Genomic DNA, 23,917 nt, shown 5'->3' with positions numbered 1-23,917 from the left:
CTTTAAAAGAAGCTAGGAGTCCACATGAGAAGATACACTTCCATTATTATGCACTGGTAAGAAATTATTTATTGTGCCCTGTTCTGAGCACCGTTATCTTAGACTTGGAGCAAGTCCAGAGAAAAGTGAAAGGTCTGGAAACCAAATATGGTGAGGAAGAGTTTAAAATCCCCGGCATATTTAGCTTGGAATAGGATAGATCAAGGGCAGCCTCTGACAGCCATCTTCCAAAATATAAATGGCTTCAGTGCAAGAGATGAGTTAGATGTGATATGTGTTCCAAAAGACAGGGCTAGAACCAGTGGATGAAAATTACAGATTTGGGCTAAATACTAGAAGAAACTCTTTTAAGGTAGGAGCTGGTACTATGTCTGTTTTAACACAGTATTGTGGAACAGACTGGCAATGGAAAAAGTAAATGCCACTGGATTGTGGAACAGTGGAACAAATGATAAAATAGTACAGCCATGGTTTTGAAGAGAGGCTATACAGTCACCTGTCAGGAAAGTTACATTAATGCACTGTAGTCCTTATGTTAAGGAAAAGAATGGATAAGATGGTCCCCACGGGATCTTCCAAATCTTACCATTCTCCAAATCATAAACAACAGGCATACTTTATGTATACTTTGCCAGACACAGCCAAGGTTTTAAGTCAGGGTGGAAATGTAAGGTCTGACCATCCAGATGTCATTGAACTTCCAGTTCCCAGTGTTCTTGACCATACTGGTCGTACTGATGGGAGCCATTATTCAATTATATCTGGAGGACTACACTTCCTCCACTCCTGATTATGGGCAGGAAGCCATAAAAAGTCCACTTTTCATCCTGGACAGTTTGTATGAGGCAAGCTCTACCTTCTCCATGGTATGATGCAACGTGCAGGGGTCCTCAATGATATGCCGGAAAAGAAGAGTCACAAGAGGTGTGAAGCCATTGAAGCCGGAGCTCTGCGTGAGGCCCAGGATCATACGGGTACTCTTTAGCTCAGCAAACATCATGGCGTATTTGTGGTGGCGGGTAAGGCGCAGGCAAAGGCGTAGCGTGGCATGCAGAGTGTCTGGCTCCACAGGCACCCCCAACATGCTGACACAGGCCCGGATCAACACCGTCACCATCTCTTCCGTCAGGCCCTGGATGAGGATCTCAGAGGGCTTGGCCTCTTCCAAGGGTGCTTCCTTCTCTGCGCTTAGGCTGTCAGCGGGCGCAGGGCTATCTGATGGGCGACAAGAAAGAAAAGACCTAAGATCGAAAGTCCCAAATGGATGCTTAATATTGGAAACCGGGACTTAAGAGCACATGTTCAATACCATTTGCTTTATCCTCTTTGGGCTTGCTTTCTGCCTCCTTTCCTTCCTCCAAGGTTCTCTCCAACTCCTGCCCGTTGCCTTCCTTCACACTCTTGTTAAGACGAGGTACCCTGAGTAAGGTGAGCATTACTGGGCGCCTGTTCCCAGTTTCTTCATTCACCTGGATATTCAGGAAAGAGAAGGAATTAGGAGCACTGCATGCTAAGCACTTCACGGAATCTGACGACTTCAGTGAAGATCCAATATGACTTTCCCCGCAAAGCGTCTACCTGCACCATTGTTGTGAACTGCACAGTATAGCGCCGTCGGCCAGCAGTGAAGCGCACACTAGTCTCCCCTGCTTTCCATGCTGTGTCAATCGTGCTGTTGTTGCTTGCACTGTAGCTACACCAACGTCCTGAGCGATCATCAAACCAACGCCAGTTGTTGCCATTAGCCTGGAGGTACTGGGGGGAGAGGGGAGAACACAGAAGACTCTCAGCAGCTGCTGGTCTACAGTGCAATACCATCTGTGATGAACTCTATGCAAGCCCTGCTGAGGTCAGAAGGAGTGAATGGATACTCAGTGTACCAAAGTCAGATTGAAGAAAGCCTGCCATGAATCCTGGTAAAGTAGCCATCTGAGGCTCATTTTCTCAAAGCTTACATTTTTAATTATTCTGGACTGGCAGTGGGTACAGGTAATAAGGAACACTTCCTTCAAAAGATTAAATTAACTGATGTATTTAAGACCACTCAGTTATATTTTTACATACTACTATTTTCATGTTACTATCACACATTTCATTTTATTAAGCATAGATTTTAGAGTGGCCAGTTAAGCCCTAGTCACCCACTATCCTTCCAATTAATTCGATTTATGTCATCTTTCCAGTTAAGCCCTGATAACCCTTTTATCCTTCCAATTATTCTTCCAATTATACTATTTTTTGAAAACATTGTACATTTCCTGCTATGGGTGTATATCATGCTTTACACCACTGGTTCTTAACCTTGGGTTACTCAGGAGTTTTGGACTGCAACTCCCAGAATCCTTCACCACTAACTGTGCTGGCTGGGGTTTCTGGGAGTTGCAGTTCAAAAACATCCGAGTAACAAAGGTTAAGAACCACTGCTTTACACAACCACTTTCTTCTCTTCAATAATTTTTTTACTGAGGACCTAGTGAGTGGAGAACTGGACTTCTTTCTCGCTCGGTTGAAATGTTTTGCTGCTCTGAGTGGAACGGCTGTGCTCCTTTCATGAATACAGACTACTTATATGAGGATACTATGAATGTGATCAGCCTTGATTAGGTTGGAAAGAAAAGGGACTCAAAACATGTTCCTCAACTTTTCTAGCAGTGTGGAGAGCTGTAATGCAAAGCATAAATCGACTTGGGCCCACTTGTCATTTATACAGAGAGATAAATAAAAGGATGAAATTTAGAAATGAATGTTAAGTCCTGTAATACAGTGCGGTCTTGACTTGCGAACGGCCCGAGGTACGAACTTTTTGAGTTGCGTACTTCTCCGTCCGCAAAAATCCATTTTGACTTGCGGACAGAGAATTGAGGTACGTACCAAAAAGTTTTTTTTAAAGGCGGGAAAGCACCTGGAGCCGGGTGATGGCGACGCGGCGGCGCTGCTCCTGCTCCGGGATTGGGGCGCCTCGGGGTGTTCCGGCCGCCAGAATTCCAGCCTGGCCGGGGCCTCCGCCTGTCCTGGGTGGGCCCCGCTAAGCCGAGCTCTGGCGGTAGTGGCAAAAGGCAGCGGCGAGGACAGCGGAGGAGCCTCCGAGTGCCCCGGTGAGCCCGCGCAGGAGCGAGTTCGCAGGGTGGCACTGGCGCTGGGAGGGCTCCATGCTGGGGAACTAGGCGGGCGGCGGGTGATGGGAACAGGAAGAAGAGTGAGGAGGGCCGGGATCTGGCTGGGGCTGGAAACGGGGGCCGGGCGGGGAGGGAGGGAGCGCCACGGGGGCCGCGGGGAGCCTTGATGGCCGGGCACCGTGTGCTGCTGCTGCTCCCATCTCCACCCGGCCCATTCCCCCGGAGCTTGGAGGAAATGGCTGGGCTGCCTGTTTCGCCTTCCTGGGGTCACAAAATATCCCCCTCTAGTGGCAGAAGGCGGAATAGCAGCTTCCCATTACTTTCTATAGACGGTACAGAGCAGATACGGATTACAATGGTTTTCAATGCATTCCTATGGGAATGCAGATTTTGACCTGCAAACTTTTTGACTTGCTAACCGCCTTCCAATACGGATTAAGTTCGCAAGTCAAGCCCCCACTGTAAAACAAACAGAAACCATGTTAATCTGTAGAATACTACAGACTCTTTGCTGCTTCAAATAGTTTACAAAATGACTCAGGGACTTGTCAAATTTCTTTTTTTTTTTAATGTTTGCTGAGCAGTTGGATTCTCCACTTACTACAGTGAAAAAAAGAACTGCAAGTTCTTCTGCTGTGATGACCACCACTTGAAAATGTTTGGAGGTACTTGGACCATCAGCAGATAAGAGAGCTGTTTCAGTTTTAATGCCTTATGCAATATGGTAGTGACAGAGGATGCTTTTATATAAATATTTATAATAGATCTATATGCAACATTTGGTGAGAGATAATGGCACAATCTATATTTTACGCCATATATTTTGGATCGGCATTATGAGAACACTTTATTTTGGTGTGAGACTGGCATCAGTGTCCATTTACTTTCCATATGCCCCACTTCTTAGATGGCAGGACCCTTTCCATTCCCCCTAAATAAAGCTTGCACCACTAAGACCATCACCTGAGCCCATACCTTGTTCATCTGGGCCCTCCTCTTGGAGGAGATAGCAGTCTTCTCATAGAAATCAATCAGCAACAAGACTGGGGTGATCCACCTGTGGAAGGCAAGTTAACGAGGTCAGAAAAGATAGGAAACAGGATGCATTGGGTGGACTTGGCTCAGAGCAGGATACTGTGCAGCCACACTTAGAACAACAACCAAGAGGACAGTAGTAAGATGGTCAGGCTTCTCTGCTCTCCATACAAACAAAAGGCTGAACTACGTGGAAGCTCTACATTGCAAATTGGGTTCAGGGCCCATGGAATTGAACAGAGGCAAAAATCAGTGCTGTTCCAGGTCAGGAACTGCATCTTCTACTAGTCTGCATCTTCTACTAGTTAGCTATTATAAATTTTGCTGCATACAGTTACAGATCTGGAAGCTATTCAGAAGCAATCCATGGTGTAGGCGAACCGTAAAAAGAAATATCTGCGCAGCATGCTTAGGGAAAGGCAGTAACTGGTTTAGGGATCCCCAGCTCCACTTCACACCCATTTTATGGCTTACTTTGGTGTCTGCACTTCCTTCTGTTCCTTGGCAGCTTGCAAGCAAGGCTGTACCACTTCCAGCAGTTTGATCAAAACATTGAGAATGCCACTTGACTCCACAATACGAGCACATGGCAACTTCAGCTCCTGCAGTGAGAGAAAAGCAAGGAGGTTTGGCACTTACAGTTAAGAAGGGTACTAGTTAGAGAACAAATAGTCAAGCTCAACGGTACAGTCAAAACATTATGGTTACTGCACAAGTATATGGAGGCAAGTTCAAGGCATTTTATTTCAACTTTTTTCAGTGCCTTTCTGCACATGTCCTCAAAACTCTTCACATTAAAAAAAATCAACTACTTGACTATCATTCATATCTCAGTTTACACTGAAATGCTATCTTGTCATGTAGAAACCCTCCATTCCATCTCACAGAATAGTATAGCCAATGTTCATTTTCTTGTTTTGTGTGATCAAATGGCTACTAACTTTGGGTGGGTGGGTGCACTCTATACTCTGATTTGCAGTGCAATTCTGCAGACATTAATTCTGAAGTAAATCCCAGTGGTTTCAGTAGCACTCACCCTCAGGTAAGAGTGTATTAAGATAGCAGCCTTGGTCATGGAGCCTTGAGAAAGATCAGTGATCATAGCCCAAATGAGAGGAATTTGTAGAGCAGGATTCAAACTTCCCTCAGCCCCAGTTAGCATGACCAATGATCCGGGATGACAGACATGGTAGTACAACACTTAGAGCAGTAGTTCCCAACCTTGGGTCCCCAGATGTTCTTAGACTACAACTTCCAGAAATCCTGGCCATCACAGCTAATGTTGGAAGGCTTCTGGGGGTTTTAGTCCAAGAACATCTGGGGACCCAAGGTTGGGAACCACTGTCTAATTTCAATTTCTTTGTATAAATGTTTTGCATGCCACATTTTCTGAAAGTTTAAAACAGGCTTGTCCAACCTGCGGCCCGAGGGCCGCATGTGGCCCAGGTTGGCTCGTAATGTGGCCCAGTGCAATTTTTTATTTTTAAAGAAATTTCAAAGTTTCAAGTTACACTACCGGTACTTGCGGCTGGAATGCGGCTGGGGCACGTCACAACAGTGGGGGGGGGGGGGGAGAGGAAGGAGCGGGAAGGGAGGGGAGAGGGGGCCTGCGTGTCTGCATTGTGCCGTCCCCGTCAATAGGTGGACCCCCTCCCGGCCCCATAAAGCCGCCGGAGTCGAAGCTGGCAGCCTCTGCTGTCTGAGATCGCAGCTGCTGGCAAGCGCGCTTGGAGCGGGGCTGCGGAGGACGGCTAGGGCTGCCCCCCCATGTGGCCCAAACCAAATTTTCATCTTTTAATGTGGCCCAGGGAAGGTGAAAGGTTGGACACCCCTGGTTTAAAACAATGAACTGAACAATAAAACAGCGAGAGAAGAACAACTATAAGACAGAAATGCCTAGCACATGATCAGCCACCCACCACGTTAACTAATAGTCCAAGTGCTTCATCAGTCCCTTTCTCTCTGGATCATTCCAGATAGCTATGGCAAGGAGACATGACTGGGGCAAAGAAGACCTTTCCCATCCCCAATCTCACCTCAAAGAGTAAAGTTAATAGAAGGATGCGTGTGGCAAGGTTGGAGGCCTGTGGCAGGGTAGCCATCTGGCTGATCCACTCTGAAACTGTCTTCGTGTCGCTTGTGGTGAGGGGCAGAGCAGCTTTAATGAGGACATCAGCAGCTTCCCATACCTGTCAAATAAAGGACTCGTCATCAGTGGACAAACAGATGCCAATCAATCCAAATTTTCTGGTCAGCAGGCTTAACTAACTAACTAACTAACTAACTAACTAACTAACTAACTAACTAACTAACTAACTAACTTTTCATTCATTTATTTAAGGCCACTCTGGGTGGTTCAGAATATGATAAAACAACAGAAAACTCTTTAAAGAAATTCACAACATTCTAATACAAAATCAATTTAAATGTATCAATCTACTTAAACTAAGAAAAAGGCAAGATGAAAACAAGAAAGACAAGGTGGTGGAACAGATAACTTAAATGCTAACTCCACCTCTGCGCTCTGATGATGTAATATTTGGGAAATCCTTTCTAAACAGTCAAGGTTTCAAAGATCTCTTGAAAACTCCCAGGGAAGGGGCCAGGCATATTTCAGGCAGATGATTATTCCACACGTGGGGAGTAACCGCTGAGAAAGCCCAGTTTTCGGGTCATGAACATGTTTAGAGAGTTGACCTTGTTTTAAAGAACTTCAGCTTGTAGAAAATAGTAATTATGAAGATAGTAATTATGAAAATGCAATAACCTTCTAACCACCTTTGAATGTTGGGGATAGAGAGGCTCAAGGGGTTCATAAAGGGGATTGGCTCCTGGACCCACAAAATCGGCCCACACTTATTATATGTATACAATGGTTTGAAGATGTTCATTCTAATAATACTCAGAAACTTAGAGTACTAGGCCTTTCTCAGACATCTAATACTAAAATATATCAAACTGAACTGCAAAAGCGGAACCCCAGCAGAATTCAGAACAATTCTGTCCTGCATGAATTGCAGGGACAAACTGCTAGAGTAGCCTGGGCTCACTGACACTACTTTTGTCTTTTCTGGATGGTGGACATACATTTGCTTATTGCTGAATGTCTCATCACAACAAACAGGAAGTGCTAGGTTCTACAGCAGAGAGTACAGACAGCTATGGAGCACATATGAAGAGCTATGCCTTAACCACTATGAACCCTCATATAAGCTATGCTCATGCTTCATTAATGAAATGACTGCCAAAACAACTAACCCATTTAAAAACACCCTCAGACATTGCGAGGGTAACTTAATATACTTGCTCATTTTTACATACTGATGCTCCCAGGGTTCTTATTTTCACACACTGACCATTTTAGACATTGATTTTTTCCATGAAACATCTGCATCCAGGTAAACTTCCCAATACACACACAAGGTGAAAGACATGCTAACAAAGTTACTCCTTTTTTCCCCTACAGAATTATGTTTCATGTGCCAAGCACTCTTCAGAAGTCCTGGCACACAGCCTACACACAACTGCAAACACAATTTCCCTTACTAAATATCAAATCTAAGCTTTAACTCAAAGTGATATGTGCAGGATGCCATCATTAACCAGCTTGTTCTTGATCAGCAGGGGCAGCAGGAAGTTAAAAACAACTATGGAGCCTTCCTCAACTCGGGACCCTCCACGACATGCATCAGCCTTAGCCAACAAAGCCAGTAAGCAGAAATGATGAGTGAGTTTTGGTCCAAGACACCTGGAAAGATTCAGGCAGCAGGAAGCCTGAGCTACAGCAATCTGTTCCCAGTTCTAGATTATCAAGGATGATCAGCTGGGCTTATAGATAATGAGACCAAGCTATTTTCTTTTCGGCAAAGTCAGTATAGGAACTGATTGAATTGCCCAGGCCGATATCTGCAAGAAAAAGACTAGGTGGGCTTGTCAGAGAACCTCACCTGATTCACCACTTGCTTGAGGATCATGTCTCTGTAGTCTGCCCCATTACGCTTGATGGCAGTCATGATGAGGTCACAGACACGGTACACGGTATCTGGCAGCTCATCGAGTAGGTGAAAACAGCCAGGAAGCATAGTGTCAGTAAAGCTGTGCAGCTCTTCTTGCTCCAGGGGTTCTGCATCCTGGAACTTCTCCAGACACTTCGCTTCCTCTTCTTCTTGCTTCTCTCGAGCTTTGCGTTCTTCTTCTTCCTTTCGGCAAGCAGCCTCCTAAGGAAAAGAAATCACATGGCTTTCATGGTACCAGAGTCTAATCTGCCCCTCTTCCCACAAGGATCAGCCATAACTCAACCCAGCACATTATGGAGTCACATTCCGAATGTCCATGTTGCTGCCATTATTTTACCTCTGGGGATTCAGCCCTTTGGTCCATAGGAATGTCTTGTCCCAATGACATAGCAATGGCTCTCATCATCTGGTCTTCTTCAGACATGCTCAGATCCTGCCACAGAGCACAGAAACAACCCTTTTAGATTAGTGACTACAGCCTTCAACTCAAGATCATTTGATATGGAATTACAGCCAAAGATTTCAAGTGGGAATTGAGTTAATTTCTCTGGGTACACTCATCAGAAGCCAAGTACTTCAAAACCAGACAAATTAATTAGCTAGTGCTTGCAGCTTGTTATTTCTGTCAGGGGATCCTCCCACATTGTGTGAGAAGAAATGCTAGTCCAGGAATACATTCCTCCAGATGTAGGTTAGAACAAACTCAGCTGAGAAAGTAATCTAGAATCTAGTAGTCTGAACTGCAAGTGGACTCACCCGCACAACCCCACCCATGAGTGGTGGAGGATGGGTCAGCAGGTATTCCGTGGCTTGCTCCATGGTACTAGTGTTCAGCAAAGCTTCCATGGCATGTTCCCGTGTAAAGCCCATATCCATCAGCTGAACAGGGAGAGGCAGAGAATAGCCATAAAGAGACATCAGAAATGCAGGATGACAACACAGACCTAGACAGCCTAGGGGGGCAAAATGGAGCAAGAAGTTGATTCTTACCTGCTGGAGCTGCTGCTGGTTCACCTGGGGTTCCCTTCGGGCACCACCTTCCTCCTGCCCTGCTTCTTCCTCACTGCGTGCTCCTTCTTTTTCTTTGCCAAGGCGTTCGCGAATTACTGGCTCTCCTCGCAGGATGTGGCACAGGATGGCCAACATGGACTCTGCCATGCGCCCCCCATATACTTTCAGTGGCTTGCGGTTCCATAAATTCTTGATGCAAGTAAAGGCTGCCTGCACCACACAAGGGATAGGATGATTAGCTCTAGTACTTGGGTTTGATCCGTTAGAATAACAGGGTAAGGTGAATGGGGAGTCAGCGTTGCCAATTCCTAGAATGCGGCATTCTGCACCAAACAGCAAATTCCAAAACTGCAAGGAATTCATGATGGTTCATGGTTAGCCATAAATCACGAACCATCATGAACCACCAGTTTACAGTTCGTGCCCATCTCTACCCCTTATCCATTGCTGAGGGGCTTATCCAAATGGCAGCTGCAGGCCAAAACAGGGTAGTGTTGCTGCAGGGTAATGTTGCTCTAAAGGACTTCATAAAAGCGGTAAATACTACTGCTTTTGCTTGGGCAGCAAAATGGAATAACCCTCTCGTTCTGGATGTTGACTTTTCAGAACACCAAAAATGCAAGGCCAGTCAGCATCTTTATCCTCACCACACCAGAACTCTTACAGGGAACTATCAAAGGCAGACTCCTATTATTACAACACAATACTGCTCTCCCTGATGTCCATGGAACAACTTTTCTTTTTTCTTTCCCTGCTGAGCCAAAAACAGAGAGAAATTGTGGCTGCTCACCTTCTGCGTCACCACAAGGAAGCGCAGGGCACTGAACTGTAAATAGTTCTGCCCACCGGGCAGCTTGGCAGGCAAGGAATGGGGTGACTCCAGCACTGTGGTGGGATTCACCATTTTCTCCACCAGCATAAGCCAGGCATCCAGAAATTCTCCTGTGCCATCAGGAAGATCTGGGTGCTCCAGTCCTTCAGCTACAGGAACCTTGCCACCCATGGAGAGGGCCCAGTTGAAAGTCCTAGAGAAAACACATAATATACATGTAAACATGGAATAAATGAAGCTCCAGCACCTAAGCCATCCGTTAGCAAAAAAAGGGGGTGTTTTTTTTAAAATGACAAGACTGCATTACATGCAGTTGGATCCCACCACTGGCTTGAAATAAACGTCCTTGCTACAGTGGTGCCTCGACTTACAAACGCCCCTACTTACAACCATTTTGAGTTACGACCAGCTCAGGCTCCAAAATTTTGTTTCTACTTGCGACTGGAGCTTCCACTTACGAACAGGAAAAGGCGGGAAATTCACATTTCTAACTGTAGGTGGCAACGAGGCTGCTCCTTTGTAGCTCTTTCACCACAGCAGTTAGAGTGTGTGCATCCTCAGAGGCTGCCTCCTTCTGCTTCTGAGAGAGTGTGCGTGTGTGTTTGCAGGGAGGCTTCCCAGTCTCTAAGGTCAGAACAGGCAGAGTGAGCAACTTACTCAAAGAGTGCATTGTGGCCACCAGAGCACAAGAATTTCTGCAACATAAGATGGTAGGGATATTTTCTCTCATCAAACAGCATGGGTGAGGTGAAGCCCACAGAACAGATGAAAAAAGTCAGCCTAGAAGGAAGACATAATTAGTTAGCTTTCCTTTTTTTGCAACCACTGTAAGGACAGAGACAAAACCAAAGAAGACAAATCTCACCGAAAGCGGGGTGTAGGTGTGTAAGGTGGGGGCTGCCAGGAAAGTCCCTTTGTGAGCAGTTTGGTCAGTGCGGATGCTGTTGAGCGAGCAGCAGGTGTAGGAGCTGTAGTCGTGCTGGCCGCATGGTGGCTCCGACGTTGCCGTACTGGGGAACCCACACACAGCTTGACCAACAACCCAAACAGTTCAGCCAAGGCACGGCCTAATCTAGAGGAAGCTGAGAGAAACAGAAACATAGGGCATGAAGAACAGTCTCCTCCTTATTTGCAGAAATCCATTCGGTTATAAATATTGACTAGACTACCTCTCCTACACTCCTTTAGAAGATTTCAAAAGACCTGAACACCAGAGGTTCCCCTGAACAGTGTAGCTACACTAAGGGAAGTGTCACATTCTGGAACTTTGTAAAGCTGCTTAGGCAGTCCTAGAACTACAGCTTGATTACCAGCTGCAACATTCCACTTAAACTTTTAGCCTAGCAATCTTCATAATTTTTCAAGTAGGAACCACTTTTGCTCCGGACACAACCACTGAGAAACTCAGTATAATGTGGTGGATAGAGCACTGGAGAAGAACTTAGGAGACCTGAGTTCAACTCTCTGACTGACCACATAAATTTACTATGGGATACATCTCACATGTGACCCTAGTAAGGTTGCCGCAAATCAGAAATGATTTCATGGAACATAAAAAATTATTTCTGAGGACACTTACAAGCTCTTACAAGTGAAAAGAGGTTCTGCTCTGTCTGGGCTACAAAATCTCTGCTCATGTTCTCAACCCTGTTGCAAACCAGCTCTCTGCGAACCCTCTATTGCAGCCAGCCAACAGTGTTGTTTTCTGACTTTTGGGACTCCTTCCCACAACATGACTGATTAGCTGGCTGCTCCTTCATCCCCATTGCCACCCCCACTTTAGACCCAAGAGATCACAGGTCTAACTCTCAAATCACAAAATCTCCACTGGCAATCCTAATCACAACAGTCAGGTCACCATTAAACAAATAGAGCATGGTTAGAGATCCCTTACTTACAGCAAACAGCCACTGGCGGGGGGAGAACAACAGATGCAGATCAGGTCACTGATAGGCACCAGTAGCCCTGAAGACTTCCATGGAAGAAAACTGCATTTTTCTCCTTAACTACTTATGATATTCTCCTGCTCTTACCTGACAGGAGGGGTTTTATTTGCTTAATCCTGGCAGCCATGGCTGGCGTGATCTTTGATTTCCCCTTGGGGTCAGAAGAACTAGGTTCATCTGTCTCCATGGGTGCTAATGTGTCACCATCTAAGCCAATTCCTTCCAGCAGGCCTTGGGCAGAGGACTCCATGCTCCCAGCTACCACTGCTTCTGGTTCACCATCTGCAATAAGAAGTGGTGTTGTATTAATAGCCTTGGACTTTGGCAGCTATAGTTCAAGACCTCCTTTAAAAATTGGCTCTGCCAGGTTACTTCTCTCAATTCTACTCAAGTGTCTCAAGTTCATACATTCACATGCTAAAAGGTCCCTCCTGAATGAAAACATCATTGGACAAGTTCCTTCAGTTTTATTTAGAAGCCAGGAAGTGGCAGCACCTTACAATACCAGCAGCCTGCAGGAAGCAAGTTAGAGCTAAGAGAAGCAGGAACTGGACCATGAAGGAGTCTTACTCTCAAGTAGATTTCAAAGGTCATATTCTCCAAAGCGGCCACATTACCTTATGGTTTTCCATCCAAAGCCATTCGTGCTGTCTGTATTTGGAAATTAGATAAATAAATATAGCCCAGACAGTAAAGTTGGGAATGCAGCAGCATATAAGACAGCTTCATTTCCTGGTAACTGTTCCTGGAACAGTTACCAGGAAACACATTTAAGAGATTCACAGCAACACAAAACATGTTTAACAGGGACAATAAGGCCATCATCTTTTAACGTCTCACAATTAGGATATGAAACCAGAATGTAATGAAGACCTTCTTTGCCAACTGCAACCATGTTCATGTTTTGTTATCTAGGAACCATGAAATCAAATCTCCTCTTGGAGAAATTTCCCTCCTCACCCCTGTGATATTGTAGCAACACACTCATTATGGGGATAAAGCTGGAAGACGAAGCCTCCCACCCATACCTGCTTTTTTGGCTCCTTGGGTAGCATTGGGGCCTGCTTTCTCCTCCTTTGGCACCAGTTTCTGCATATCAGCCTGGCCAAATTCACAGCCTGAAGGCAAACTGGAAACATGGAAAGATAAAACACTAATACAACAGGCCCTCATGTGATAAGGCACATTGGCTTTCATAATCACAGAAACACACATACCAAGTAATCTGAAGCAAGGGAATGACTCCATTCATTAAGCCTCCCATTACATGGCCCACAGAAGCAACAATGTTAAGTATTATCTCAGTCCCTGCCAAGAGGCCTCTGGCCCACAGGACAGATGAGGAGTTGGCACATTCACTTGCAGCCTCTTGCTATCCTCTTCTGTGTTTCTCATCAGTTTAACTTCACGCAGCTTTTGGCTTTATGGGACAGAGAGGCAGAAGCAGATCTGCCGGGTATGCTCCAGAGTTGCTTGATGGATACATTTTTTCAACATCTGAATTTGTCCCTAAGCAACTGCTCTTGGAAATATGACAAGAGGAAGGAAGAAGCTCCTTCTTGCTTTTCATGTAGCCTTTGGTATGCGCAGAAGAGATAAATCATGGGCCACTACTTTGCCACATTCTCTCACATATGCTTATGTATATTTCTCAGCTCCCCAGATGCCCCGTACCTGTTTGGTGTGCATAGTGACAGCAGGACAGTGCTTTCCCACACTAGTGAGCAGTAAAGCTGGCTCAACTTGCTCAGCACGCTTAGACCCAACTGTGAACCCCACTGGTTTACTGAGATGGCTCTGATCTCACTCTGTAAGGAAAGAGAAAGCACATTGCAGAGTGGTATTATTGAAAAGGAGAAAAGGAGGAGGCAGATCCCATGGGATGTCAACACGGTAAGAAAAGAGTGCTTACCTGTCCTACCCGGCAAGTGTGCACAAACATCATGATGTAAGCATGTGCAGCTGTCAGGGCATGGAGCAAGGGCGTGGCCTGGGCTGAAAGGGTAGCATCGGCCACATTGCCAGCACATGCCAGTTCCCGCAGCAGAACTGATCCACCAGGGGCCTCGATAGGCCGGTGCAGAGGCTCCAGGGAAGACAGGATGGAGTCCAACTGGAGCAGCCCCTCCTGCAGGACCTTTGGCTCATGAGAGAGTGTCTAGGATAGAGAAGAGACAGTGTCATTGACCAAATCATGCTTAACAGGTGCCCCCAAACCACATCAAACTCTGGCTCCTCATGTTGACCAGATGGCTTACTGGACATATAACAGGACTCTGAAGGTATTAATCACCACTCCTGGGGAATACAGTATATTGAAAGCAACGTACCCTCTAATTTTCAGCCCCGCTGGGCGGGGCTCCACCTCTTGCAAGCGCAGCTTCGCCCCTGTGTGCATGTGCAACTCCGCTCCCCCACACGCTGGGTTCTGCTGCGACCAGAATCTAATGCTGCGCAGTGAAGGAAGACAGTTGCGCAGAGGGAAGCGGAGCCGTGCATGTGTGCGTGCACCCCTAGCTTAGAAGGAACCTTGATGGAAAGTCTTTCTAGGTGTTGTGGCTTCGTCACTCCAGATGTGGAATTAGCAAGGATCAAGTTTCTTCTGCTACCTTTGTATACCTTCATTCACCCACCAGAATACAGTAAGCACACATGCACATGCGCACACAAACACTCCAAATCTACCGTCTGAGTTACAATGTCAGCATAAAAATAACTGTGGCTGATCCTACTGGAGGTCTGACTCAGTCTCAGTCCTCCCCAAGATCAAAAGAAGACAACTTAGTTAAATGTTCCAGTTGTTTGCTCAGGCTAACAGAGAGGTGGAACTACTGTGGCGTAGAACACAGTAGCCCTGAATGACACTGGCCTGAATGCCGGTGAGCCGATATACCCTCCCACTGGAGGACTCTTGATACGTTATCCATTTGTTTCCAAATTATCAGGCAAAAAATAAATAAAAATTAAAAAAAATTTAAAAATAAATACGACAAAAACTCACATTAAAATACAGTAGTCTTTAAGGCGCCACAATGTTTTCATCTTCTATGCTTTTTATTATTCTTTTGTTTCTGGCCTCATATGCTAGGCACAGACTAACACCGCTATCTCTTCTAAAATTATCCAAATTATAAGACTGCATTTAAGCACTGATGGTATTTCCAGAGAACAGACCCAACTAAAGAATATAGTGATATGTAGTCCTCACAGATTAGGACATCCTAGAAAGTTCAATCTGGATTGCATGATGTACCCAACAAAGCAAGAATCAGTAGTGAACAATGTACATTAAATAAAGAAAAGAATCCCTTTCAAGTTGTCTGCTTCAAGATAGTTATGTCAACCTGCCAAATTTATCATTCCTAAACAAGTGTCACACTGGCCTTTCAGCTCCAGCTAAGAGAAATTTTGTACCACCATAAACAGAGAACTGGCTGCAAAAGCAGCAGAACAAGCACCATAAATCTCTGTGAGATTGGGATAAAACCACTCCAAGGACCAATTATAATTATCTTTGAATTTAAGAGCTGGAAAGGAGCCTATGGATCATCAAGTCCAGCCTCTATGAAGGAGGCACTGTGGGGATTTGAACTCCCAACCTCTAGTTCCACAGCCAAGCACCTAAACCACTGAGCTACCCAGCAGTTCAGCTTTGTTCAATTCAGCTCTGTTTCTAGCTGCCAACTCACAAAACCTCCTCCCTGAGTGCATGTACCTTGGCTACATGCAGTGGGATGTATGCTCTACTACTGACCAGGCAACCACCCTGTTTCTTTTGAAAGGGAAACCTGGACACAGAGCCAAGACACAAGCCCCATGTCACCAACCAGACCTGATTGACTTTTGTTACTGAACACCATAAGCCCAAGTGAGAAGCAAAGGTGCTGTCCATTTTGTTAAAAATATATCTAAGAAACCAATTGTACAGTGTGTGTTTAGTCGTTTAGTCGTGTCCGACTCTTCGTGACCCCATGGACCAGAGCACGCCAGGCCGTCCTGTCTTCTACTGCTTCCCGGAGTTGTGTCAGGTTCATGTTGGTTGCTTCGCAATTGTACAGTGCCTATTCTCAATGAAACCATCTTGGTCTCCTGTGCTGTTTTGACAAGGAACAATATCCTTGGCATTACTGCTAAAATTGCTGTTAACTGTTTTGTCTTATTCAATGTGTCTCTCTCGTAAGCAACACAACATTAACTCAGGTGCTAGCAGATATGCCTGAGCAACAATATTATGACTGGCAGAGGAGCTACAAAAGTGCCTCTGAATGAGCAGGAGTGTTCACAGCATTTAATGTTGTTGTTTTGTAAACATTATTAAAGGTACTTCCAGTTCCCCAGAAGATCAACAGCAGCAGCATGAAAACTAATGCTTACTCTCAGAGGTAAGACAACGATAGGGCTCAGATTAGTTAAGAAATAGCAACCTCTGAGGTGGGCAATGTTCCAGTTGCATAGGGAGTCCAAATGCTAATGGAAGTGAACTCCAAGCTGACTGAGAAGAAATATTCATTTGTTCTTCCTTCAGGGACTCCAAGGTCAAGCCTTAACACTGGAAATGAACGATGGGGCCAAAGTCTCATAGATTCTATGAGGAATTATGAGTCCATAAGTACAATATATACACATCCACGTGTAAAAGTGGTACCATATGGAAGCATGGGCCACCAATTCAGGAGCTGAAATATTTCAAACTGAATTTATTTTCTAGAAGATACATTTCTTCTAGAAACTGGAATCTTCTTCCAAGTACACTAAAGATCTCTTAGTAAAGGTTCCCCTTGACATTTAGTCCAGTCATGTCCGACTAGGGCGCAGTGCTCATCCCTTCTCCAAGGTATAGAGCCAGTGTTTGTCCGCAGACAGTTTCCGTGGTCACGTGGCCAGTGCGACTAGACACAGAACACCGTTACCTTCCCACCGAGGTGGTACCTATTTATCTAACTTGCATTTTTACATGCTTTTGAACTGCTAGGTTGGCAGGAGCTGGGACAAGCGATGGGAGCTCACTCCATCGCGTGGATTCAAACTTACAACGGCTGGTCTTCCGACCTTTCAGCACAGAGGCTTCTGCGGTTTAACCCGCAGTGCTACCACGTCCCATAAAGATCCCTTACAAAAGCTTTTATCAGAACTAAATATGATCTGTATTAGCGATTGATCAAGCCTCTGTTTTACATCATGTAATCAGTAAATTTACTAAACCTCCAAACAAATATCTTTACGCTGCCTTTGTGGATTTTTCATCAGCCTTTGATCTGATAGATAGAACATGCCTATGGTGTAAACTGGGAAAAACAAACATTGATAAGAGATTCCTGTGGCTTATACAGCAACTACATAAAGAAAACATGATGCAAGTGTGTATAGGCTTATAGGGGGCTCTATCACAACAGGTCTACATTAGTAGAGGGGTGAAACAAGGCTGCATTTTAGCACTTTTTCTCTTTAACTTTTATATAAATAGCTTGATCCTTCAAATGGGACCCCCCTCATTCTTCCCTCCAACCATTGGCTGTAGGAAGATCTCAATACTGCTTTACGCTGATGACCTGGTTTTGCTATCTCTGAACAAAACTGGTCTTACAAGAATGCTGTCCAGATTTGGGCAGCTCTGGAAAGAGGAACGGCTAATAATCAACTGCAACAAAACAAAGATTATGGTCTTTGGAAAGAGACCTAAGCAAAATTGGTCACTGAATAAGCATGCTATTGAGCAGGTACACTCATTTAAATATTTGGGCCTGCAATTTTGTGAGAACCTCTCCTGGACACAACATTTAAATGCCACCATCTTATTGAGCACCAGATCAATAACACAATTTTTAAAAAAAATTATGGCAGAGGAGGCCAGCTGATAAATCCTGTTCTCAAGGTGTTTGTTGCCAAATTTCTAGCACAAGTGCTCTATGGAACAAAACTATGGGGAGAGACAAGCCCAAACTGGAAATCTTTCAGAACAAATTCATGAGGCTGATGCTGGGGCTCCCCCTAGGAACTCCCCCAGCTCATCTCAGAGCTGAGTTAGGTCTATCCTCAATTGCCGCTACAATCGATTTGGCTTATTTTAGGTATTGGCATAGACTGAACAGTTTGGAGGACTCCTCCCTGACAAAGTGCTGCTGGCTAGAACAACTAAAGTCTGGTGGATGGGTACAACAATGTCACCAAAAATTAAAGGTTTACAATCTTCTGATAGAAAAGTTCCTTAATTTAAGCTCCCATGATCTTGGGAACTGGATCTTTGACTTTGATGCCAGTCAGGATAGGGCAGCTATTGTTGGGTCCCGTTTTTCTACCTGGTACCCCCAACTTCAGGTGAACCACGCAAAACCAAAATATTTTGAGTCGCTGACTTTTCCCCAGATTCACAAAGCTTTTACAGAACTTAGATTTGGACAGATGGCCTCAGCATACCTTGAAGGGAGATATAAAGGAATTCCAGTTCAGGAACGAAAATGTGTTTTTGGCTGTAACCAGATTGAGGATTTAACCCACCACTTACTATTTCGTCCTCTCTATAAAAATCCCAGAGAAAGATTTCTGTCACCTATCATTTGGATGTATCCTAACTGTACCACCACTGAAACAGTAGTCGGATTGCTCGCCGATACACAGTTGTACATTACATATGCTGTAGCACAATTTGCGCTGGCAGCTAAGAAGCTGAGATTTCGATTGGTCAAGGATCATAATGCCACATAAATGCTTAATACAGTGGACTGACATCATATGTCATGACAATATTTTAGACTGGGTTTTATTGGTTTTACAGTAATTACCTGTTTTAACTGGATTTTATATATTACAGTAGTCTGTACAATGTAAAGGCCTCTGGCCAGAAACAATAAAGTTTAAGTATGTATGTATTACAGATGGACATGAAGTGCAGCTGGGTACAGTTCAGCTGCACAGCTGTTCTGTGAGTGCCCTGGTTTATCTTGCCCTGCCTCCTCTGGCAACAGCCAATCAGAGGCAGAATCTGGAGGATGCAGGCCTGGGAAGTCACGCTGTTGCCTCTGAGTGGGCACCCGCTGGAGGAGGTGGGGCAAGGGAAGCCAGGGCACCTGTGGAACAGCTATGCAGCCGAACCATGGTTTGTGCCCATCTCTAATCCCTATTATAAATTATGAAATCTGGACCAAAGTATTCCATGTTCCATCACGTCAAAAGCTTAATGTAATAGCTGCTATAAATAATAATGCAAGTAAAGCAAATTTTGTATCACTTATTTTGGAAAACCTCAAGTCCGTATTGTTGCATACAGCTGCTTCTGCTTCAAAAAGTCAGATGGAATGGCTAAAGGCTGTTATAAACACTAAGACTCCACTCCTATAAACTGAATAGGAGTCACATATAAATTTGCAATCACTGACCTGCGAAGTTGGCTGTTTCTTTTCAACACCATAAAAGGCCGAGATTAATAATCAAATACTACATATATTATTTAGTAGGCTTGCTCTCCTGCCACAAAATACCTGAACATGCAGCTTTGTTATGGCATGATTTCCCTGATATAAGGTATGTATCTTGTCATTTACTCCCTCTTTTTGCTTCTTTCTCATTTGAATTCCTCAAAATCTGACAGCTCTACAACTCTATTCTAATGAAAAGCCTTGTTGCTTACTCTTCTACAAAAACAGATGCAAAATGTCTACCGTATGTAGAGGCAAAGAACGTGAGAAAAGATACAACAAAGGTTCTCTGCCAAAACTAAGCAAGTCACATTAAAGGGTTTCTTAGTTATAAACAAGTAAAGGGGACACCTTGTTATCTCAAATGATACAAATATAAACTTCTAGTATATGTATTGGGGGAGTAGTTAAGAGTAGGATTTCCAGAAGTGCGTGTGTACTTCCAACTTAACAGCAGTGATAATTACCTTCTGAAAAGGGAAATGTTGTATTCTCCTCCTTACCAATATGGATTTGCAGACTCCAGCCACAGCTTGGCAGGCTGCTGACGTGGGGAAATCTATAGGCAAGTTGGGCAGGCCCAAGATGGTAACCAGCGGCAGCAGGCCCTTCTGATTCACAAACTCCTGACAGTGGTCATCTGTGGTATTGTTGCTGAGGATCGATTCCACAAATTTCATCTGGAGGAGACAAAAGAACAAGGGAAGAAAAGTAATTAATATGTGCTTCAGCACAGAAGGTCATATGGTACCCCAAAAACAAGAGACACAGAAATGCATAGAATGATCTATATTCAAGCAAATTGAAGTTTCTTAGCGGATTCTATGACAGACCTCCAAACCCTCCTTCAGAGAACAGCTACTCCGGGGGCAAAGGAAACCCCTTGCCAGTCATGCTCAAATGACTTGTCTGTTATTGTTTTAATCACTTGAAAGTGACAGTTTGAAGAAAGGGATGTTGTTATATCCACCTAGGTTCCCATATCAGGCAGAATTCTGATTTATTGTTCTTATTCTCCACCATTCACATAGGTTACAGTGACAGAACAGCTTCCCTCTCTTTAGTCTGTCACTTTTCCATAATTAAACTGACAACATAGGAATCAAGGACAAAAGGCAACTTAAAAAGCCAATATTAAGATGTCATCAGATGTCATTCTGTGTGTGGTTCCATACACACAGAATCAAAATCAATGTTGCAGTACCATATATCTGATAGGAAGCACTGTTTTAGGAAGCATTATTAATAATTCTATATTTTAAAATTCCCACCTTTAAAAAGTACTACACTTGGAAACACTGTTGTTCATTGTCTTGAAGATGCATTTATAGCCAGAAGAATAACAGATACCAAATGGCTCATGAAAGCTACAAAAATGGGTGAAAAAGTCTGGCCACAAAAATCATTCAGATCATCACAGTCAACATGGGATGAGAGGCTGGGGACTGATAGTGCTAGCCAACAGGGTTATAGGCACCAGATATCATCCCTAGACATAACGGCATCAATTCTGCCAAGCTATGCTGCAAGCGCCAGCCCCCTTGTGTTAAGAGAACCTACCACGTTAAGGATGTAGTCCATGAGCGGAATTGGTATCCGTTCTTCCGTCCCGACCACCCTAGAAAGAAAGAGAAAAAGTCTATTAGCTGAAGCACTCTAGATTTTTCAGTTTGGCACTTCGAATGTTTACAAAAGTCAGGCCACCCATTTTTCAGTGTTAAATGGGAGACAACATTTCTGCTCACCTTTCTTAGTCTGAAGGCTTACATATGTGATATCCGGCTCCAGAGGTTTAATGCAAAGCCATAGCCTATTTAGGTTTCCCAAAGCAGTAAACTGAGAGAATAGGTGCATCATGGTTGATCTTGACTCTTAACAATAACAAAAATCCAGAGGACATCCTGCTCTGCCCCAAGGCTGCAGCAAACCGTGCCTAAAGCAGTCCAGAATGCCTCGGGGTAACAAAAGGTACTAGCTTTAGAGGAAGAAGGAGGGGGTGGAAACCACCAGAAAAAGGCCAGAAGAGCAAAGAAACAGTGCTGCCCATTTTGGCCGCCGGCCTCGAACTGGATTAAAAATGGGAATGTGGCAAGGGCCATGAACGGTCGCCTGCCAGGCACCATGGAATTCTGCAGCAAAATGGAGCTGAAGAGGAGGAGGGTAGGGCGAAGTACTGAGTGATGACGTAAAGAGCATGCTCAGTGCAGGGTCTGGTTGGGGAAGGAGGAGAAAAGTCTGACACCAGCAAGGAGGGGCCAAGCAGAATGCGGATGGCGGGGGGGGGAGTGGAGTATATTGGGCCTTCTCCAGTCCCACCAGGCACCTGCCACATGGCAGAAGGCAAGCCAAACGGAAATCCGGCCCTGCAAGTTGGGCCAGAAGAAACATGGCCACCTCCCTGGAGCTAGGAGGAAGTTTAACTGTTTCTAGTCTCCCCGCACAAAGGCCTGGCTTCTCTTCTAAAGCAAGGCAATATGAAAGCAAAATATTAATTCAAAACAGCAGCCTCTGCAAACAGAAATCCTGCAGTCAACAAATGGATGGGCTCTGAGCTCCTTCAGCTGGGAGACTTGCCTGCAAACTGGAACTGCCAGAACAAACTGTTCCCCACTGCTGAAAGCACTCCCCACACCCCACCCCACAGAAGCACTGTGCCACCCCAGGTCCAGCTGGCTCTAAATGCAGGACACTGGCCCACTCTCTGCCATTTCTTCCTTGGCAGCACCACCAAATACATGGCAAAACTGCACACTATAGAAAGTACCTTCAAATTGGGAGCGGATGGGGTTAAGAAACCCCATAGGCAGGAAACTTCAGAGTTCAGAAGTTTACAAAGAAACAGCTGGCAGGCACTCAGAAGCTGGAGCAGAGCTTGCCAAGGAAAAAACAGTGCGCCAAGAGAGCCTCTGAGCAAGGCCTTCGAAGCAGCTGGGATCAGGGTGCCAGGAAGTATGCAAATCTATGCCAAAAATGCTTGAAGCGACCCTCCATCCCACATGTAATCCTGTCCTCTGTTAGCCCAGAAGGGGGAGGGCTTGTTATCCTGACAACTAAAGGGTTCAGTGCTCAAGTTTGTCCCATAAAATGTATACATGAACACAGAAACCTGGGGCATTCTCTCTACCCTAACCGCGTCCAAACCATCTCCTCAGTTTTTCACTAGCTTCTCCTATGTAACCAACCAGCTCCAACTCATATTTCCATCTAGTTCATGGTTACAATATAGCACATCAAATACATGACACCAGTCTTCAGAAACACACGTGTGAGAAAAATACCAGTCTGAGCTCCTGCATAAACAGGGAACAGAGGAAGAGAGGATAACAACCTGATCCTAAGGGTGTTTACTTAAACATAGGCCTTAGCAAATGTAATAGTTTTCCCCACCTCTGGGAAATATCACCAATTGCATAACCCGGGTTCTTTTCTCCTGCTTAATATGGGAGGGGGACTGGTTTGGATCTTCCATTTTAGCAGAAGATTTCTCACACAGGTACGTGTTAAGATGAAACCGACAGTTATTCCATATTTTCCATGTATAAGACTATACTTTTGTCTAAAATCGTTAGACTAAAAATTGAGGGTCGTCTTATACATGGAAGTAAGCTGAGGAGAGAACAAACACAAGTGGAGGGGAAAGCATGAATCAAAGTGATCCTGCAGTGCTTTGATCCCTGCTTTCCTCTCCACTTGCTAAGCCTTAGCAAAAGGAAAGCAGGGATCAAAGCACTGCAGGATGGCTTTGATCTCAGCTTTCCCCTCTGCTTACTCCCATGGGACTTAGCAAAAGGAAGGGGAAAGGATCAATGCAATTCCGTGGGTGTATAAAGGGAAAAGGGATCAAAATGATCGTGCAGTGCTTTGATCCCTTCCCCCCTACACTTGCTAAGCCCCACTTAGATTTCTTAATTTGTTGTTAGAAAAGTGGGGGGGAGCATACATGGGGCATCTTATACACAGAAAAATACAGTAATTGCCTAGGGGCCAAATTTGTGGCAGCGTGGACAGAAATGGGGCTGGTGGGATTCACCCAAACTGTAAAGGCACTTGGAGCATCTGTTCAACAAAGGGACTTTCCTGCTACTGACTGCTGACTTTTTAAATGGTCCCCCCAGGGCTATACAAGGCAGGAAAAGAAAAGGAGGGGAAATCCAAAATAAGAAATAAAACAAACAAAATATCAGAGGAAGAAAGAATACTAAAGGAAGAAAGAGTTTAGAAAATTAATAAAGTGAAAGAGGAGCTGAAAAGCTTTAAGTATGAATGGAGACCAACGGTAGCTCTAGTGTTCCTAAAAGCTTCCACAGCAGTGGTTAAAAGGAACTGAGAGGACTGGTTATTTGTGTGCCAATAAATGCACACTGAGAGGGAGAGGAGACTAATGATCTATTCTAGTAAGCTGTAGAATGTTCTGATTTTCCGCGCATGCATGCTACAAACTCATATGTGTGATTCACGGAGGCCATGAAATAGCAGTTTTTCCCCACTTCTGGGGAGTATCACCAATTTCATGTCCTGACATTTTCAAGAAAAAGCTCAACTTAAGTAT

At 44.7% G+C, this 23,917-nt stretch overlaps 1 protein-coding gene across 34 annotated transcripts in view; it reads right to left on the bottom strand.

Moving 5' to 3' along the window:
* The window catches only part of HUWE1 (HECT, UBA and WWE domain containing E3 ubiquitin protein ligase 1), a 133,401-nt gene that overhangs the window by 42,196 nt on the left and 67,288 nt on the right, over positions 1-23,917 (bottom strand). For 25 of the 34 annotated variants that reach the window (XM_078386529.1, XM_078386518.1, XM_078386523.1 and 22 more), the window contains 19 exons: positions 20,929-20,986; positions 19,836-20,048; positions 13,869-14,114; positions 13,631-13,764; positions 12,985-13,085; positions 12,044-12,238; positions 10,876-11,092; positions 10,668-10,790; positions 9,969-10,203; positions 9,158-9,388; positions 8,924-9,046; positions 8,505-8,600; positions 8,099-8,368; positions 6,188-6,340; positions 4,626-4,753; positions 4,092-4,173; positions 1,579-1,755; positions 1,310-1,469; positions 857-1,215 (listed from right to left, as the gene is read on the bottom strand). In XM_078386529.1, the coding sequence (XP_078242655.1) occupies positions 857-1,215; positions 1,310-1,469; positions 1,579-1,755; positions 4,092-4,173; positions 4,626-4,753; positions 6,188-6,340; positions 8,099-8,368; positions 8,505-8,600; positions 8,924-9,046; positions 9,158-9,388; positions 9,969-10,203; positions 10,668-10,790; positions 10,876-11,092; positions 12,044-12,238; positions 12,985-13,085; positions 13,631-13,764; positions 13,869-14,114; positions 19,836-20,048; positions 20,929-20,986 (3,301 nt within the window). Of the gene's footprint in view, positions 1-856; positions 1,216-1,309; positions 1,470-1,578; positions 1,756-4,091; positions 4,174-4,625; positions 4,754-6,187; positions 6,341-8,098; positions 8,369-8,504; positions 8,601-8,923; positions 9,047-9,157; positions 9,389-9,968; positions 10,204-10,667; positions 10,791-10,875; positions 11,093-12,043; positions 12,239-12,984; positions 13,086-13,630; positions 13,765-13,868; positions 14,115-19,835; positions 20,049-20,928; positions 20,987-21,113; positions 21,548-23,917 lie in introns of those variants that run through there. The other 9 variants (XM_020792983.3, XM_072991406.2, XM_072991401.2 and 6 more) reach the window with 3 other exon arrangements.

This window comes from Pogona vitticeps, chromosome 2, assembly GCF_051106095.1.
Source record: "Pogona vitticeps strain Pit_001003342236 chromosome 2, PviZW2.1, whole genome shotgun sequence".
NCBI classification, from domain to species: Eukaryota; Metazoa; Chordata; class Lepidosauria; order Squamata; family Agamidae; genus Pogona; species Pogona vitticeps.
Note: the sequence above shows the minus strand (reverse complement) of the source record. Positions and strands in the feature narration are given on the sequence as shown.